At 42.3% G+C, this 18,654-nt stretch overlaps 1 protein-coding gene across 1 annotated transcript in view; it reads left to right on the top strand.

Annotated features, from left to right (window-relative positions):
- VPS53 (VPS53 subunit of GARP complex) overlaps nucleotides 1–18,654 on the top strand; it is a 210,452-nt gene that overhangs the window by 136,519 nt on the left and 55,279 nt on the right. Inside the window, exons 16-17 of the mRNA XM_083173988.1 lie at nucleotides 1,080–1,162; nucleotides 6,144–6,222. Of these exons, the coding sequence (XP_083030114.1) occupies nucleotides 1,080–1,162; nucleotides 6,144–6,222 (162 nt within the window). The remainder of the gene's footprint in view (nucleotides 1–1,079; nucleotides 1,163–6,143; nucleotides 6,223–18,654) is intronic.

Below are 18,654 nucleotides of genomic sequence, written 5' to 3'. Positions count from 1 at the left end.
TTTCTTATGTAATTTATTCACCGCTTTCTCCCTTTGGGTGGTCTGATGCCATCGCATGCGATCTTATAGGGTGCGATGCCAATTACTTTACTATACATTTATAGGAGATGCAATGAGATTTAGGCACCTCCCACGCTCCACGCCACCCTGAAGTGTGGCGTGTGGCGGCGGAACGCGTCCTCCCAACCTTTTCATACCCCCACTATCCACGTCGGCGTAGAGTTGATTCTATATAGTGTGGCAAGCGCCGCGAGCCACCGATCCCGAAGCGTGGCGAGCGCAGCGAGCCCTGCGAGGGTATGTTGAATACTTGAAACGTAATCCGCGGCCGCTCGGTGGCTCGCTGTGCTCGCCACACAATATAACGTCAACTCCACGCCAACGTGGATAGTGGGGGTATGAAAAGGTCGGGATAACGCATTCCGCCGCCCCTCACGATGCTCGCTGCGCTCACCACGCTTCGTGGTGGTGTGGATAGTGGGGTGGTGCCTAAATGTCATTGCATCTCATAGAAGTGTATAGTAAACTAAATGGCATGGCACCCTATAAAATCACATGCGATTTTGTGTGCGATCGCATCGCACCTCCCGCGGGCAGAACGCAGTGAATAAATTACATAGGAAAATCGCATTGCACGCAAAAAAACACATGCAATGCGATTTTCCTACGGTGCCGTATTTATGCAAATAGGGCGCTGTGCTAATACACAAGTACCGCAGAGTCACTTGTGACATAGTGAATTGAGAGGGGCTGATTGGTGCAACTGCAGCAGTGTGTATGGTGTACATCTGTACCTAGTACAGTATTTGTGACAACATTGAGGAAAATCTACTACAATGAAGGAAAAGTAGCAAACAAGGAAAAAGTACACAAGGCAAATTTCAATATGAGTGACCCTCACCTTGCATAATTATGCTTAATCTGTGACTTTATGCCAAATGCTTTGTACAATAAAGCTTAGTACATGTACAATTTTTTTTTCTTCTTTATTTCATTTTATCCTGATAATGTTAATATAAGCACTTTTGAGCTGCATCAATCTTCATTTTATAACCATTGTATTACACATCTCTCAATAGCTTGAAGAGAAGCTGAAAGAAAAAGTAGACATGACACTGATAGAAAGAATAAATCTTACTGGCGAGATGGACACTTTTAGCACGTAAGCTTTCGGTTGAGTCTTTTTTTTTTTTTTGTTATATCAAGTATAGTAAATATCTGTAAATTACTTGGAATGAAATATTCAGTTTGTTCTCTTGCATACTCTCAGTATACATGTTTGTGGTTGCTGTATTTATTGTTTTTATTTATCGTTAGGGGGGGGCGCCCATACCCACCCCCCGCCGTCGCCCCGCCGCCTATGCTAACCCCCTCCCCCGCAGTCTTACCTATCGCGCTGCGCTGGTCCCGGCGGCTCCGTTCTTCTGCTGAGGACCACCACAAAATGGCCGCCCCCATACAGCAGACAGTTTCAGAGAACAGTGTGCTATATGGGTGCGGCCATTTTGTGGTGGTCCTCATCAGAAGAATGGAGCCGCCGGGACCAGCGAGATACGTAAGTCTGCGGGGGATTGGGGGGGGGTAACTATAGCACCGCAGCCCCCGGCGCCCCCACATGCACAGCGCCCCCCCGCGGTGGCGGGGGCTGCGGTGCTATAGTTACGCCCCTGGCTACCGCCAATTGTTAACTTAAAGTATATGAAACATGCACAATCTATAATGTAGCCAAATATTTCTAAATATAAACTGAATTTGTTGTAAACCACTGAGACTATCTCTTTTTGTTGCTTTTAGCTTTAATGCAATCAAATTAAAAGGATAGTAATAAATCTTATCAAACACAAATTAATTTGCACATTGTGGTGTTTCTTTGTCGAGAGAAAGACTTCAGTCATTAGAGGGGCAGCAATTTTTGCGTTTTTGGAGGCATCAGCGGAACACATAGGTTTATACCAGGGGCGAAATGTAATAGGGTGCGATTTTTTAGAAATGTGCGATTTTTGGTCAAAAACGGCAGAAATCGCACATTTTCCGAAAATCGCACATTTAATAGGTTAAAAATCGCGGTAAAAAGCGCACTTTTTACCGCGAAATCGCACATTTTAAAGATGCGATTTTCAGTCACACTGAAAATCGCATCCAGATGTTTTCCCATAGGAAACTATAGAACTCGCATATGTAATAGGATGCGAGTTCTAAAGTCGCATATGGGACCTTACCAAAAAACGCAAAAAAAATAGACCAGCTTCTTGCTGGCGATTTTTACAGAACCATGCACAAATCTGTGTGATCTGTGCATGGTTCTGTCCAAAAAAAGGCTAAAAGTTAAAGTAAAAAAAAAAAACGGCGTGGGGTCCCCCCTCCAGAGCATAACCAGCCCCGGGCTGAAAGAGCCGGTCCTGGTTTCATAAAATCACAGGAACAAACAAGTTGGGGTTCCGTGCATTTTATAAAACCAGCACCAGGCTCAAGGGCCGGTCCTGGTTCCCAAAATACGGGGGACAAAATGACTAGGGGTCCCCCGTATTTCAAGAACCAGCACCGGGCCCAACCAGCCAGCAGGGTAATGCCACAGCCGGGGGGAGACTTTTTATACAAGTCCCCCCGGCCAAAGCATTCAGCCCTCTGACCGGTCAGCATGGGCAGGGGTCCTGGGGGAGTGGGGACCCCCCCAAAGAAGGGGTCCCCCCCCTCCAGAACTTACCAGCCCATGCTGAAGCCCGGGGCTGTCCTCGATGCCCCTGGGCTGTGGGCATCGAGCTGATTAATTGTGTAAAAAAATAGAGAAATTCCTATTGTGTATTGCTGTGGAACTATGAGTCCCAGCAAGCCTGCACCACATGCAGGGACTTGGAGAACCACAAGTCCCAGCATGTGGGGCAATAAAGGGCCCGCTGGGACTAGTAGTCCCACAGTAGTACAAATAGTTAAAAAAGTACACAAACACACTGACAGTACAACTTTAATACACACCAAGCCCATTCATCCATACTCACCTATGTTGCCACGAAGCTTCGGTCCCCTTGTCCAGTAGAATCCAGAGGGGAGGCTGTGGAGAGAAATCATACTCACCACAGACGTCTTCAGCGCTTCTCCGGGTGCCCAGCAGCATTCTTCCCACGATCACCGTCCTCCGGTCTTCTGTTTACATCTGAGGCTCCGCCCCCCGACCGGGACTTAGGCCCGCCCATCAGCCAATCATGACCCGGCATGCCGGTTTTCAAGGACCATGATTGGCTGATGGGCGGGCCTAAGTCCCGGTCGGGGGGCGGAGCCTCAGATGTAAACAGAAGACCGGAGGACGGTGATCGTGGGAAGAATGCTGCTGGGCACCCGGAGAAGCGCTGAAGACGTCTGTGGTGAGTATGATTTCTCTCCACAGCCTCCCCTCTGGATTCTACTGGACAAGGGGACCGAAGCTTCGTGGCAACATAGGTGAGTATGGATGAATGGGCTTGGTGTGTATTAAAGTTGTACTGTCAGTGTGTTTGTGTACTTTTTTAACTATTTGTACTACTGTGGGACTACTAGTCCCAGCGGGCCCTTTATTGCCCCACATGCTGGGACTTGTGGTTCTCCAAGTCCCTGCATGTGGTGCAGGCTTGCTGGGACTCATAGTTCCACAGCAATACACAATAGGAATTTCTCTATTTTTTTACACAATTAATCAGCTCGATGCCCACAGCCCAGGGGCATCGAGGACAGCCCCGGGCTTCAGCATGGGCTGGTAAGTTCTGGAGGGGGGGGACCCCTTCTTTGGGGGGGTCCCCACTCCCCCAGGACCCCTGCCCATGCTGACCGGTCAGAGGGCTGAATGCTTTGGCCGGGGGGACTTGTATAAAAAGTCTCCCCCCGGCTGTGGCATTACCCTGCTGGCTGGTTGGGCCCGGTGCTGGTTCTTGAAATACGGGGGACCCCTAGTCATTTTGTCCCCCGTATTTTGGGAACCAGGACCGGCCCTTGAGCCTGGTGCTGGTTTTATAAAATGCACGGAACCCCAACTTGTTTGTTCCTGTGATTTTATGAAACCAGGACCGGCTCTTTCAGCCCGGGGCTGGTTATGCTCTGGAGGGGGGACCCCACGCCGTTTTTTTTTTTATTTTATTTTTTTACCCAAAATCGCATATATGAAAATGCGCACATTTTCATGACTGAAAATGCGCACATTTTCATGACTGAAAAGCGCCCGAAATCGCGGCAAATCGCATTTTTTGCCGCTAATTCGCATCTCATTACATATGCGAATTCGCGGCAAAAAACGCGATTTTTAAAGGTGCGATTTGGTGCGATTTTTTTTTAGTCTAAAAATCGCACCCTATTACATTTCGCCCCAGGTGTTTATTAAGACTACTACATACTTTTGCACAGCAGCTACTTACAAAGACAAAACTGCTGTGGTTATTGTGCCTGTGTTTGAATCAGACCCTATGTTTCTTTGTGAAATAATCTGGCATTCAAAACTAGCTGTAGAAATGACAGCAATTTTCATACTTGAGGGGAAGGCAGGGTTAGTTGTTAAAAAAAATACAGCTATTCATACAGATATTCATACGGTATACATACAGTATACTGTTGTAGTGTCAAAATATTCATTTGATGAAAATCACCTGCTTTTCTTAGAACCACCTATACAGAAAAGAAAAAACAACCTAAACTGAAAACAAAATAATGGTAGCACCATATCTCTCAACTATCCCAATTTTTGTGGGACAGTCTCATTTTTGGAACTCTCCCCCTTTCCCACCTGTAGGTAGCAGTTTTATGTGGTAGAACAGTTAGGAGACCACCTGTCACTAACTTGCACACAGCATCTATTCAAAGCAGACCGAGGGACTGGGGATATGCCAGCAGCTCACAGATTGCTGGGTATGCCCCCATAGTGATGACAAATATAGGCGTGGCTTGCATTTGTGGCATTGTTGTGAAGCCACACATGCTTTCCATGGCCACACATCCTTTTTGGAAGCACAGCCAAGCCATGTGCAGTAGTCCCGATTCCACAATTCTAACAGTTAGTCCTCCGGACCCCACACAGTGCATGTTTTGCAGGTTTCCTCACAGAATCAAGTGAAATAGCTCCACCTGTGGATCTTTTAAAATGTGTCAGTGATTAATGAGTGCACCTGTCAGGTGACCTGGAAAACGTGAACTGTGTGGGGTTCCGAGGACCGAGTTTGAGAACCAATGTTCTAAAAGTTTAGAACTATGAAGCACTGTGGTGCATGTTGCAGTTAATTTGCCTCTAATATTGTGTAACCACTTGCACCAAGTCATGTCAGATACCTAAAGTAGTGTACACACAATGAGATTCAGGGTCATTTCTATTCGATTTGGACTATTTAGTTTAAATCAAATAGAAAGTTAGTTTGAATCGCACTTGTACAGCCGCATTTTATGCCAATTTGATCCTGATGTGCGAAGCAGAAATAGATTGTTCAGGCAAATCTATTTCTTCCTGTTCGAAAAGAGGGTCATGCTGCTCTACAGAGCTGATTGGCTGGTTGTTTATCACTCTCCATTTTATCACTTTTTGAAGGTTGATACATTTGGCCCTTAGTGATTGAATAATACCTATAATTGGGCAGCTGCAGTGGTATGCAGTGTACCCATTTATGTTTTCATAGATAACCCATGCTGATCTGCTACACATTTTTCAGCTGACCATTGTATATCAAGTTTCTGTGTTACATTGATAGATTTTGCACCAGCTTTAATTGTTAACACTAAAATAAAACTTCCAATCCACCCTTTTGGGAGTTTGACTGACTATAATACAGGTAAATAAAAAATTCACGTGTACTAAACCTTTTTGCAGTAGGCTTTTTACAGTGTAGTTTCTAGGGGATGCAGTATTCTAGGGGTGCTGGACTTTTGTGTGAGTCTGCCTGTTTTCTTTTAAAGCAGCAATCATTACATGGCAAAGCCAACCTGGCTTTGCCTTGTAAATAATTGCTGCTTTAAAAAAAGAATTGGAAGGTTCGTCCAAAAGTTCTGCACCCCCAGAACTCTGAGGCTAGTACATTTTAGCCTTGTGTGTTGTCTGAATAGTGAAAAATATTTTTGAAATGTAGACTTTTATGTCTACCTTTTATTATAATAGGAAGTAGTATCACACTCTGTTGCTCTGTTTTTATGTTTTTTAGCGTGATTTCCAACAGTATTCAGCTTCTTGTACAAGATCTAGACTCTGCCTGTGATCCCGCACTTACTGCCATGAGTAAGGTATGTACTTTTCAGTTTCTTTTTCTCTTGCTGTCCATGTTCAGTATAAAAATATATATTGAGTCATTTGAATTGTTGCAGTAAGCCACCTATGGGCTACTGGGAAGATCAAAGACCACTGCTGTCTTGGATACCATTGCCATTGAGGGATGTGATTGGTCTGCATCAATGTTTAGGTAGGAGGTACATGTAAAAATATATACCCCATAAATCAGCAGCCCTCATTCCCAGATTTACCAACCAGCAATGATCAGTGCTTCATCATTATTATCAAGGAATTGGGGAAAATAAATTGTTAAAAATGCCCAATTAGCCAATCCGATCTGTTTTCTATCGGGATGAGGGAATTGGGATTTTTAAAATGTTTGCTGTTCCAGATTCCCCAACCTAAATAAAGTGAATACTAAGCGCTCACCTTAGTGGTGTGGTGTAGTATGTTATTAACTCTATAAACACAAAAACACTGATGTGAAAACAATATGTGTTTTATTTATCTTTTAGTGAGTAATAGCAAGTCAAATCACAGGAATAGGCCAGTGAGGTATCACTCTGTGTGGACCTTTACAGGGCTTAAGGGTGTCTTTTAGGGACCCCTGTGTACCAGCGTGACCGCAGCGGTCTCTGATTGGGCAGGGTTGGTTAGTGGGGATGTGTGCTTGAGCACTGGGGATGATGAATCCTGCTAGATGAGCAGTGTGTGTAAATACTCGCTCAAACTGGTGGGTGTTAATGAGGAAGTCTATGTCAATAAAGTAAATAAAGTCTTTCCAGGAAAGAAACAGTGTCAGCAGAGAGTGGCATCCTGCTGCTTACCCTTTTGCTGTGGTGGTGCTGGGGTGGGGAGTCCGGGTGTCCTTATGCGACTTCAGCCGCGGTAGGTGTCTGCTAGGCGAGATGGTCCTGCCTGGCTCCACAGCACACTGGTGCGCGAGACTTCTGGGATGCCGGTCTTGCGAGAGTTCGGCAAACAGGAGTCAGCACTGGACTGGCACTATGCGCTCGACTCCCGGCCAGGAGGAGGCTTAGCAAAGGGTGAGGGGATGGTGTCCTGGTGTTGGGTGCACTGTGATGAAGGTCCAAAATGTTTCAGCCACATAGGCCTTTTTCCAGGGTTACCAATTGTGCAATGTGTCTGGTTTATATGCCATGCATTTGAAGGAGGTCTCTGATTGCGATAGGTTAAAGGGTTTGATTCCCCAACCTGGCAACCGGAGAATTGAGACATTGCCCCAATATATCTATAAAGTATGGGGGACTTAATATTAACATGAATGCCAGAGCACAAGGTTTCCCAGCAAAATATTGCCTACAGCATCACACTGCCTTCCCTGGCTTGCTTTCTTCCCACAGTGCGTTTTGGTGCCATCTCTTCTCCAGATAAAAAATGTACCAGTCCTTCCAAATGATATAAAATAAATTGTGATTCATCCTCCATAGCTCCATGTTCCAGTTATGAGACTCACTTGCGCATTGTATGCGCTTTCGGTGGTGTATAGTAATTAGCATGGGCACTCTGACTAGTCTGTTCTGACACTTTTCTATCATAGCCAGAATTACCTTTTTCAGCAAGTTGTACTACAGTAACTTTCCTGTGGGATCAGACCAGACGGGCTGGCCTTTGCTCCCCACGTGCATCATTGAGTCTTGTGTGCCCATGACCATGTCACCAGTTCTTCAGTTGTACTTCCTTGGACCACTTTTGGCATGTACAAACTACAGCATACTGGGAAAACTCCACAAGACTAAACTGACTTTTTGGAGGTGCTCTATACCCAGCCATCTAGTCATCACAATTTGGCCCTCGCCAAGGTCACTCTCAAATCGATCTATTTGTTCTGGGTGTCATTTAATAGAATGAGATATTTAGACATTTGCGATTTTTAGTCAAAAAATGGCCACATTTGCACGTTTTTTCCGAAATTGCCAATTTAATAGGGTATTTGCAGTAAGAATCACTCAATGGCCAGTCCTAATTCCCAAAATACAAGGGACAAAATGAGTAGCGGTCCCCCGTATTTCCGCAACCAGCACCGGGCCCAAACAGTCAACAGGGTAATGCCACTATTTATGCAAGTTCCCTCGGCCAAAGCATTCACCCCCGTTGCTGGTCAGCACAGGCAAACACCTTGGTGGAGTGCCCCCACCACAATAAAGGGGTCCCCTTCTCCAGGGTTAACCCTGCCCAGGCTGAAGCCTTGGGCTGTCCACGATGCCCCTGGGGCGGTGGGCATCGGATTGATAAATGGTTAATAATAGATTAAATTGTGTAATGTTGTGGAACTGAAAGTCCCAGCAAGCCTGCACAGCATGTAGGGACTTGGGGAACTACAAGTTCCAACATGCGGGGCATTAAAGGGCTTGCTTGGTCTTGTAGTTCCACAACACGACCAATAGTGAAATAAAATACACACACACAGTATAACTTTATTACACACTAAATTCATTCACATTATCTATAGATTCGAAGGAATGTGATCTTATCCAAGTAGAGTTGGAACAGGTACCCATTGAGGGAAATTATATTCACCACACACCTCTTGGATCGATTTCTGCCTGCCAGTACCCCTGCGAGTGAAGCCCGCATAATTGTTTACATTTGCAGATCCTCCCACATCCTGGGGGATTAGTCCCGCCCACCAGCCAATAAGGAGTGGAATTACCCTGTTGGCTGTATGGGCTCGGTGCTGGTTGCCTAAATACGGGGACCCCTACTTATTTTGTCCCCCGTATTTTGGGAACAAGGACTGGCCCTTGAACCTGGTGCTGGTTTTATAAATCCTGGGGATCCCATATGTTTTTTGCCACCTGAATTTCTAAAGCCAGGACAGGTTCTTTGAGCCCTGAGCTGGTTATGCTCATACATTTTCATGACTAAAATTTGCACTTTATCGCATCACATCGCATTTTTCATACCTCAATTCGCATTCCATAAAATTGGCGATTTTGAAAAAAAAATTCCCAAAAATGCAATTTTGTGCGACTTCAGAAACTTACTTAAAAATCTCATCCTATTAAATGTCACCCATAATCTTTTTTTAATAGAACATTTTTTTATTTGGATTTATATAACATACTTGAGCGACACTGGCATTTTTAGCAGATATTTTGCACATCCCTCACAGAGATGTTCATAAAAGCTGCCAAATTTGCATTTGTATAATTTATTGCCCCTTTAGGAAGATTTAATTCATTGGGTAAAGCCATTGACTTGAATTAGCAAAGCTTTTTTTAAACCAGCAACTAAACAGAACTTTTTGCTTCTCTACATCAAAGATATACATATTTGTAATTCCACTGTAAGAAAGCAGCATAAGTGGCTAAATCACTTCCTAAACAAAGTGGAGCTTTCCTTAATCTTTTTCTTGAGAATTCTGTCAACTCCCTTGTAAACCTGCTGCTACTCCTTTACTCTGGTAAATAAGACCATGCTGTGTTTCTGAAGTCTGGTATAGATGTGTAAAAGTCAATGGTTTTTTTTTACCACAAAATAAATATAGAAACAGTATTTTAACAGAAACAGCCTGTGAGCAAAAGTAGGAATACAGACATGGCCAGCAATGGAATGTTATATTTCCTTGTTAGATTTATTCTTCATGGAAGAGCCGTTTCATAGTGAATGTTGCTGTACTATATTTCACCCATGTGAGCAACAGCAGCTAATCATAGAATAGGGATGTTATTTGCAGTTCCGTTCCTTGCCTTAATGATTATAAAATAATAGCAGCAAAATGTCTAATAAATGAGCTTTTTCCGTAAGTCCATGGCAAAAGTCTACAAGTTCCCTAAATACCGCAGCCAATCTTCTATAAGGGGGAGTTACGGTCTGGGATGGTAGTGTGCGCTACTACTAGATTCTGATCACGCCGCTACCCCATTAATGACCAGAGCTTTGTAAAGTTTAAACTGTTGTTGCAGTGGGAGCAATGTTTTGACTAACCGGTTCTTGCATGTTTCACCATCTGCAGTTGCTTGGGTCTTAAGTCAAATGCTGCTGGTATGGACCTTGCAAAGCTTGTAAAAGGGAATGGATACATAAAATATGGAAAGCTGATCAATTCCTTAACACTTTAAAATTCCTTAACCTAAACTTTGATATCAATAGCATACAAATTTGATAAATCCTATCCTCCTGTTTCTGCCCTGACCGTAAATGAATACTATTCACAGTTAATACCTAGAGCAAGTATTGCTCTCTGTTTCAACCTCACTCTTAAGGTGGCTTTACACAAACCTTTCATCAAGCGGTCTGTAACTGAACTTTGATAGGCTGGTTATGGAAAAACCAGGTGCCAAAAATCATATTCCACTGCAATAGGCCCTACCAATCATGTTCTGCAATAGTGCCATGCTGGGTTCCATAGTTCACTAAAGGAAAAGTGTGTGTATTGTGTTTTCACCATTATTGTACACACACCAGGCATTGAGTATGGGAAAAGCCCTAGTGCTAATGTCTTTAGAGCTTCTTATATCCGCGAGGTTGGTGCTGCACAGGTTTTTTTTCTTTTTTTTTGTGGTGGGGGGGGGTGATGACTTCCCTGGGGAAATTATCCCTATTGCCAACTGGTGTGTTAGAGAGCAGCTGTCACAATCTAAGTAGTCAAATGCTTGCTTGCAGAGTTCGGGGGGAGATTGGGGTGCAATATAGGTTAGTCTTGAAACCAGGACACCCCTAGTTATTGGTATGTCCTCTGTAACTGATATGTGGAAGCAGCTGTGATCGTATAGCCATGGACCAGCCAGTGACCAATAGTAGAGCAGGGTTCTATAGTATAGTTACAGTATGAAGGAGTTATTACTCTCCGTTGCTCCCATATATGTCTCTAGGGAGAGGAGAGAGATGCAGTCCAATTGTGTGATCCAAATTGCACGGGGCTGCTGGTAGTGACCAGGAGGGGCTGTTGTAGGAGGAGGGGAGAGAGGCCACCATATATACGAAGTCTCTTATATGTCCCCAGCTCAATACTAAGATTGCTTTAGCAGGAGTCAACTGGGACAGTGAGGCTATTACGTACCTGGCAGTAGCTGAGGTTATAAGCCCTATGGAAGCCGCTGAGAGCAGATGGGAGCCGAATTCAAGATGGCTGCCGGGAGCTCCATTTGTTTTATTTTTTCAAAATCACTGACCTGGGAGGAAATTTGTACATTTTTACCCAATATACTAAAACAATTGTAATATTTAAAAAAAATATCTTGTTGAGTATTGGTTATATCCAAAAAGTTGGAAAACCAAAACCAGTCTATCATATTTGTTCTCTGCTATCTTTTAACATTTTTTTTATGGTTTTGCGGCTCCTCAATCCTTCCTCAAACATACATGTAAGTAAGTTTAAGTTATATGCTTCGGAACAAAGGAAGGTCTGCTGGCGCTGAACTTGTTTGTCCACGGGATGAATACTCGTGATATGGATGGGAATATGAAAAATAATAATAATAAAAAATTTGATAAGATGATTGTGAAGTGAGAGTGCTTTCTGGTGAGACAAGAACACTCTGGGTGAGGGATTCGTACCAAAACTCACAAATAGTAGGTGCGTTATAAACATATAACGGTATCTTTTTATGGGTCCACCCGTGTGTGAGATGTGGAAGACAATACCAATAGTGAAGGAAAGTCTCAAGAAGGGTGTACCGTACTCACTGAATGATCAGGAGTAATCACGCACATAAAGGTATCTTTATGAGTGGGTAAATATGTAGTATCCAGGATAGATGCCTACCGTACTCACTGAGAACTCAGGCAGTATACACACATAGAGGTTTCTTTTAGAAGACACGAGGTCCACTCTCCAATAGAAGCCCTCAGCCTCAATGGCAGGGGTATATGCAAAAAAGGTGGAGGACCGTTCTTAGTAAAATGATTTAATGGAGGAACAACTGATATGTGGCCAATTGGCCAATAACCACAAAACAGAAGGTCCAATGAATGATAAAAAATGACAATAAAAACAGAATGAAACACTCACTTTTCTCCCAACATGTTTCGGCGGTCACAGCCGCCTTTTTCAAGGTAGAAAGTGAATGAACTGGCATGGCTGGGGAGCAAATCTGGTACAGTGGTGGCGCTATATTGACGACGTGCTGTTTATATGGAGGGGACAGGAGTCAGAGCTTGATAGGTTTTGAGCACACCTGAATAATAAGGTTTTAATATTCAGCTCTCCTTCAATATCATTAAAATTGAGGTGAATTTTCTTGATCTTAGATTTTTTTCAGAAAATGGGAAATTGGAGACCACGGTTTATTATAAACCATCAGACTCGAACTCCTACATTAATCCTTCGAGCAACCACCTCAAAAGATGGGTATCCAACGTCCCCAAAGGACAATTTGTGCGTTTGAAACGCAATTGCTCCAATTTGACCAACTTTGAGATGAGCGCAAATAAAATGAAGAAAAAATTCTTAAATAAAGGATATGATAATACATTATTAGATAAAGCTTTGGAAGAAACTAGGTCTCTCGCAAGAGATGACCTACTTAAAGATAAATCTACTAGTACAACTTCTCAGAAACAAAATTATACCATTGCTTTTAGTACCCAATATAATGCTTATTATAGGTCTATAGAGCAAATTTTTAAACAAAATTGGAAACTCCTAATGGAAGATCCTGTCTTGGCCAATGTTTTACCAATCAAACCAAAATTTATCTATAGGCGAGCAGCTAATCTTAAGGATAAATTGGTTAAAAGCGCTTTTATTGAACAGAATGTCATCTCCACGCGTAATAACGGGTTTCATCGTTGTGGAGATTGTGCCATCTGTAAATCTTGTCCATCAATGGTGAGGAAATATACAGAAATAAATCTTAATAACATCATCATTAAACCCAAACAATTTATAACATGCAATACTAATTATGTTCTTTACGCTATAAAGTGTTCATGCGAGAAACTATATATTGGTAAGACCAAAAGAACCATGAAAATACGTCTCGCTGAGCACGTACGCAACATTAAGAAGGGTTTTAAGGAACACCCTTTTTCATTGCATTTTCTGGAGGTCCATAATAGTTCCACCAAACATATCACAGGCTTTTGGGGCCTAGAGGCCGTCAAAAGTAATTGGAGATATAATAATAGGGATGTTCGCCTTGCCCAAACGGAGATGAGGTGGATATTTAATTTGTCCACCCTATCTCCTAATGGTCTAAACCATGAGTTTGATCTCAAATGGTTTCTGTAGATACATCACATAGTCACTTTTCATTATAAAATTCATATATATGTTTTTTTTGTTTTTTAATTGTCTTTTTTAGCATGTATTTTTAAGTATGTATATATGCTGCATTTTTTCCATGAATTGGTCCTTTTAGTAAATTCGCTATTACCATGTGTCATATAATATTTCGCTTAGATTAAATTATTATGATTTTTTCTATTCCATTGTCCGTCTGAAAACCATTAAGGAAATTAGGAACATTATTTCTGCTTGCACACCTGCTGTCCGGCCGTGCGTTTCACGGTCCGGAAGCAGGATTGTTAATATGACACATCAATGATAAGGATCCCGGCGGTGTGCTTTACACGGCGCACCGTGTCAATGCGGACTTAGACTTCCGGCTGTGCGTTCCAAATACGAAGGAACACGCATTAAAGTGCCGGTAAGAATAAAAGTTATATTTTATTACTTTTGAGATGGCGTCTTAACCAGCGGCACCATAGGCATGTGTATATATATTACATTAAGCCCTGTTTTATTCTTTACACGGATAATACTGGGACCCGGAAGTGCTTCCTTCATGGTGCTATATAAACCCTGCCAGTTCATTCACTTTCTACCTTGAAAAAGGCGGCTGTGACCGCCGAAACATGTTGGGAGAAAAGTGAGTGTTTCATTCTGTTTTTATTGTCATTTTTTATCATTCATTGGACCTTCTGTTTTGTGGTTATTGGCCAATTGGCCACATATCAGTTGTTCCTCAATTAAATCATTTTACTAAGAACGGTCCTCCTCCTTTTTTGCATATACCCCTGCCATTGAGGCTGAGGGCTTCTATTGGAGAGTGGACCTCGTGTCTTCTAAAAGAAACCCCTATGTGTGTATACTGCCTGCGTTCTCAGTGAGTACGGTAGGCATCTATCCTGGATACTACATATTTACCCACTCATAAAGATACCTTTATGTGCGTGATTACTCCTGATCATTCAGTGAGTACGGTACGCCCTTCTTGAGACTTTCCTTCACTATTGGTATTGTCTTCCACATCTCACACATGGGTGGACCCATAAAAAGATACCGTTATATGTTTATAACGCACCTACTATTTGTGAGTTTTGGTACGAATCCCTCACCCAGAGTGTTCTTGTCTCACCAGAAAGCACTCTCACTTCACAATCATCTCATCAAATTTTTTATTATTATTATTTTTCATATTCCCATCCACATCACGAGTATTCATCCCGTGGACAAACAAGTTCAGCGCCAGCAGACCTTCCTTTGTTCCGAAGCATCTACCAGAGAGGATTGTTCAGTGGTCCTCCAGTTTTGGTTTGCGGCTGCAAAGAATTTTTAGCGCCTTGGGACTTTTCAAACACCTTTTTTGTTAAGTTTAAGTTATATAGCGCACTTTCTTCAACAGGACTCAAGACAGCCATCAGCTCATCCCGCCCTGTGGGGGAAATTTACTAAGATGTGTATTCTACTTCACATGTGATGTTGCTATGGTTTTATTCCCACCCCCATCTCTCTGACTCATCCTCCAATGTTCATCAGCACAGCTTCATCCCCCTCTGTCAGCTTCATCCCCGTGTGTTGTAAGAAAATGTCTGCCATTCTCTAGCACGCAGATGTAGACATTGCTGCTTCTACCCATTGTTCTCTGTGCGGTTATTGGAGGGTGATAAGGTGAATATTATCATTGTGCTATGCTCAGCCCTCCATTTCTCTCTCGTATCCAGCTTCAGTTCAGGGTGATTGTCAGACTCTGAGGAGCCCAGAAAATGTCATGAGTCTAGCTAGCAGGTATTAGGGGAACTTTGGCAAATATGGTTTAGACTTCAATTTATATACTTCAAAAATAATTATTCCTAAACAGATATGATGAGCAACAAAAGCATATCTTGGGCATCGCAAGGTAAAAAATCTCGTCCATCGCATGCGACCAAAAAATCGCATGCGATGCGATCGACGCGATTTCATATAGGGAACAATGTTAAATGGTCCAATTGACCCGATTTTACATAGGGAACAATGTTAAATGGCCCACAGAGGCCAAATAGCCACCCTCAAGTGTGAAATGGCCCCCCCAATTGTAAACGCCACCCCACGATCAACGTCAACCCGAAGCGTGGCGGCGGTACGCGTCCTCCGACCTTTTTATACCCCCACTATCCACGTCGGCGTGGAGTTGAGAATAGAAAGTGTTACCATTTAACATTGTTCCCTATGTGAAATCGCGGTAATCGCGTCGGTCGCATCGCATGCGATTTTTGGTCGCATGCGACCGACGCGATTTACATTTTAACATTCATTTCTATGTGAAATCGCGGGCATCGCATCGGTCGCATCGCATGCCATAATGGCATGCGATGCCCGCGATGGGCGCCGTTCTAGGTAAAGAGTACCAAAGCATTTAATGGTTGTATCATAATTATTAGCAGGTGAATCTTAATATATTTGTGTTGCTGTTTGTACAGCACAGGATATATGAGGTTAATAATAGAGGAAATACTTAACATTTTACAAGAAAACATGCACCATTCTAAATGTTATATCTAAACTGAATTATGCATTCAAAATGTGGTTTGCTGTGTAAAAGTATGTATTGGATTATGTAGCGAAATTGAGGCAGGTAAATGATTTCCAAATCTAAAGACAACATCTTATATCAAACTCAGATCCAAATATTTGGTTTCAGATTGTTAACATAGTATATTCCATTGGCCAGGCATCTTCTTTTGAGAACATTTTACCTGCCAGTCTCAGCAGACAGGCACCTGTGTGCAGACAAATTGCAATCAGCAGGTAGCAATTGTATATGCTGGCTTTTTATTATTATACATGTTAGATGGGACCAGTTGAAAACTACCTGGCACATGCCCAAACAAAACACAAGGGGGAAAACGTTTAAGGCCAAATGAGAGAATTTATTCTGACAGCCACAGCGGAGTTCAGTTTTCCCTTAATGGATTTTCATGCTGCTGCTTCTCAAAGCAGCAGAAAAAGATGATAAACTAAATCTTGGTTCACAGCTATTTTCCAACCACTTTATTTAGTCAAAAAAGGAAAAATGTTTTGGGATTAAGGAAATGGGAAAGGAAAGTGACACAAATTGCTGCGCTGTAATCATAGACACTACAAATAATCCCTTTGTGCTACAGAGACTTAACAATTATTTACTGTATGGTAATGGTGCGTCATCAAAACTAGCAGGCTGTACTTTGACACATGAGTTCAATATGAATATTGCAAAAAGAGAAACTAAATGCAGGGTTCTGTAAAGTCCCTTCTTAGCTACATGTGTTCTTTTAGTCTTCCAAACACATTATTGGCAATTGCCAGAGTTTCTTTGAGTGTTGTCACACTGTGTATTGAATACTACATTTTTGTAGCTCAATATAACCTAATTACAAAGTTACTGTATTGGCACATAACTGTGTATGGGACATACTGAACCTGTGAAGCAATCATTTATTTAACATACATGCAGTATCTTTTAATCAATGACCCCATTTTACTGGCATACAACCTGTAAATTCTGTTTTTGTTGGTACCACCACCATAATATGCCATAATGATTTTCTTGCACATGGTCTCCATTATTCCTTCATTAATGTTGGTACTTGGGAATTGCAGTCTACATTTCTATTTTAGTAATTGTGTACAGCATGGGTCTTCAACCTGTGGCCCTCCAGATGTTGTGAAACTACATGTTCCACCATGCATTGCCACATTTTTTCCTATAAGAGCATGCCAAAACTGTCAGGGCATGCTGGGACATGTAGTTCCACAACATCTGGAGGACCACAGAATATTTCTGTCAACCATTGTGACACTGTATAATTTGCTATGGGAAATAACTGATCCATAACTCCATTGAAGGACCTTTTTAAATATATTGAAAAGTTAGTGACTGGGACTTCATTGGTCTTAGTTGCCTTGTAACAACATTAAGTACAATATTTCATAAGAAAATAAGAGCCTGTGGAAATGGATGTTTGTTTTTTTAACAATTACTAAAATATTCAAACATAAGTGCTAAATAAATTATTTGACTTTCCTATTTTGATGCAGGATGCAGTTTAAATCCCGGCGGTCGGGATCCCGGCGTTCAGAATCCCGACCGCCGAAATCCCGACACTTTCTCCCTCCGTGGGTGTCCACGACACCCCTGGAGGGAGAATAAATTAGCGTGGCGATCCACGTCCCCTCCTTGTCGGGATTTCGGCGGTCGGGATTCCGTTGTCGGGATTTTGACCGCCGGGATTTCATACTGAATCCTTTGATGCATGGGTTTTCAATAGAAATCCACATGGTTACACAAGACATCCCATTACCTAATTGGTTACTATCCGACTCCTATTCAGTCATTTTAATGAACATATACACGTGTTAGCTTTCAAGTCTCATAGGATTAACGGGTGCAACCACTTGTGAAAGAACAGTTGGATAGCTTGTACTCGTCTGTATTGTATAGTTCCTCTGTCACTATCCTGGTTTTTAGCCTCCTTTTTATGACGTGTTCTATGAGTGTCAGCTTCCTTTAACAGTTAATGTACCCAAGGCTCAGTCCTGGGTCCTCTATCTTTTTCTCTATCTATACCACTTCTTTTGGAAAACAAATTAGACCTTTATGCTGATTTTCACTCACAAAACGGTCATCATCTGCTGCTTTGCTATGTCATTCCCTTTATTTGTAACCTGTATTACAACCAAATTCAGTATTTATTACGTCTGCTTACTAGGCTGCCATTAAAACTACCCCAACATACAATACATGTGTTTGCTCATATCAAAATATCTCCCAACTTCACCCATACTTTTTTTACAAGATCTGTGTTTGTCATCCACACTGCTGTTATTTCAGTCTCCTTTGTTTGAACGGTTTTGTTCACCATTGTAACATATCATGCAATATGCTGCGGATATATAAATAAATGTTAATAACAATCTTAGAGAAATATTATTAGTGAGCTGAAATATTTATTGTTTTGGAACTTTCATTACATTCTGTTGGGGAAATTTACTAAGATGGGAGTTCTATTTCACATGTGATGTTGCTATGGGCAACCAATCAGAATCTACTTCTTATTTATATAGCACCTTCTAAAACAGTGGTGTCAAACTCATGGCCCTTCAGCTGTTGTGGAACTACACGTCCCAGCATGCCCTGCCACACTTATAGCAATAAATTATATAAAATCTGTGGCAGGGCATGCTGGGACGTGTAGTTCCACAACAGCTGAAGGGCCATGATTTTGACACCACTGTT

This window comes from Crinia signifera, chromosome 2 (assembly GCF_055691185.1).
Source record: "Crinia signifera chromosome 2, ASM5569118v1, whole genome shotgun sequence".
In the NCBI taxonomy this organism is placed as follows: Eukaryota; Metazoa; Chordata; class Amphibia; order Anura; family Myobatrachidae; genus Crinia; species Crinia signifera.
This window is presented reverse-complemented; position numbering and strand designations above follow the sequence as displayed.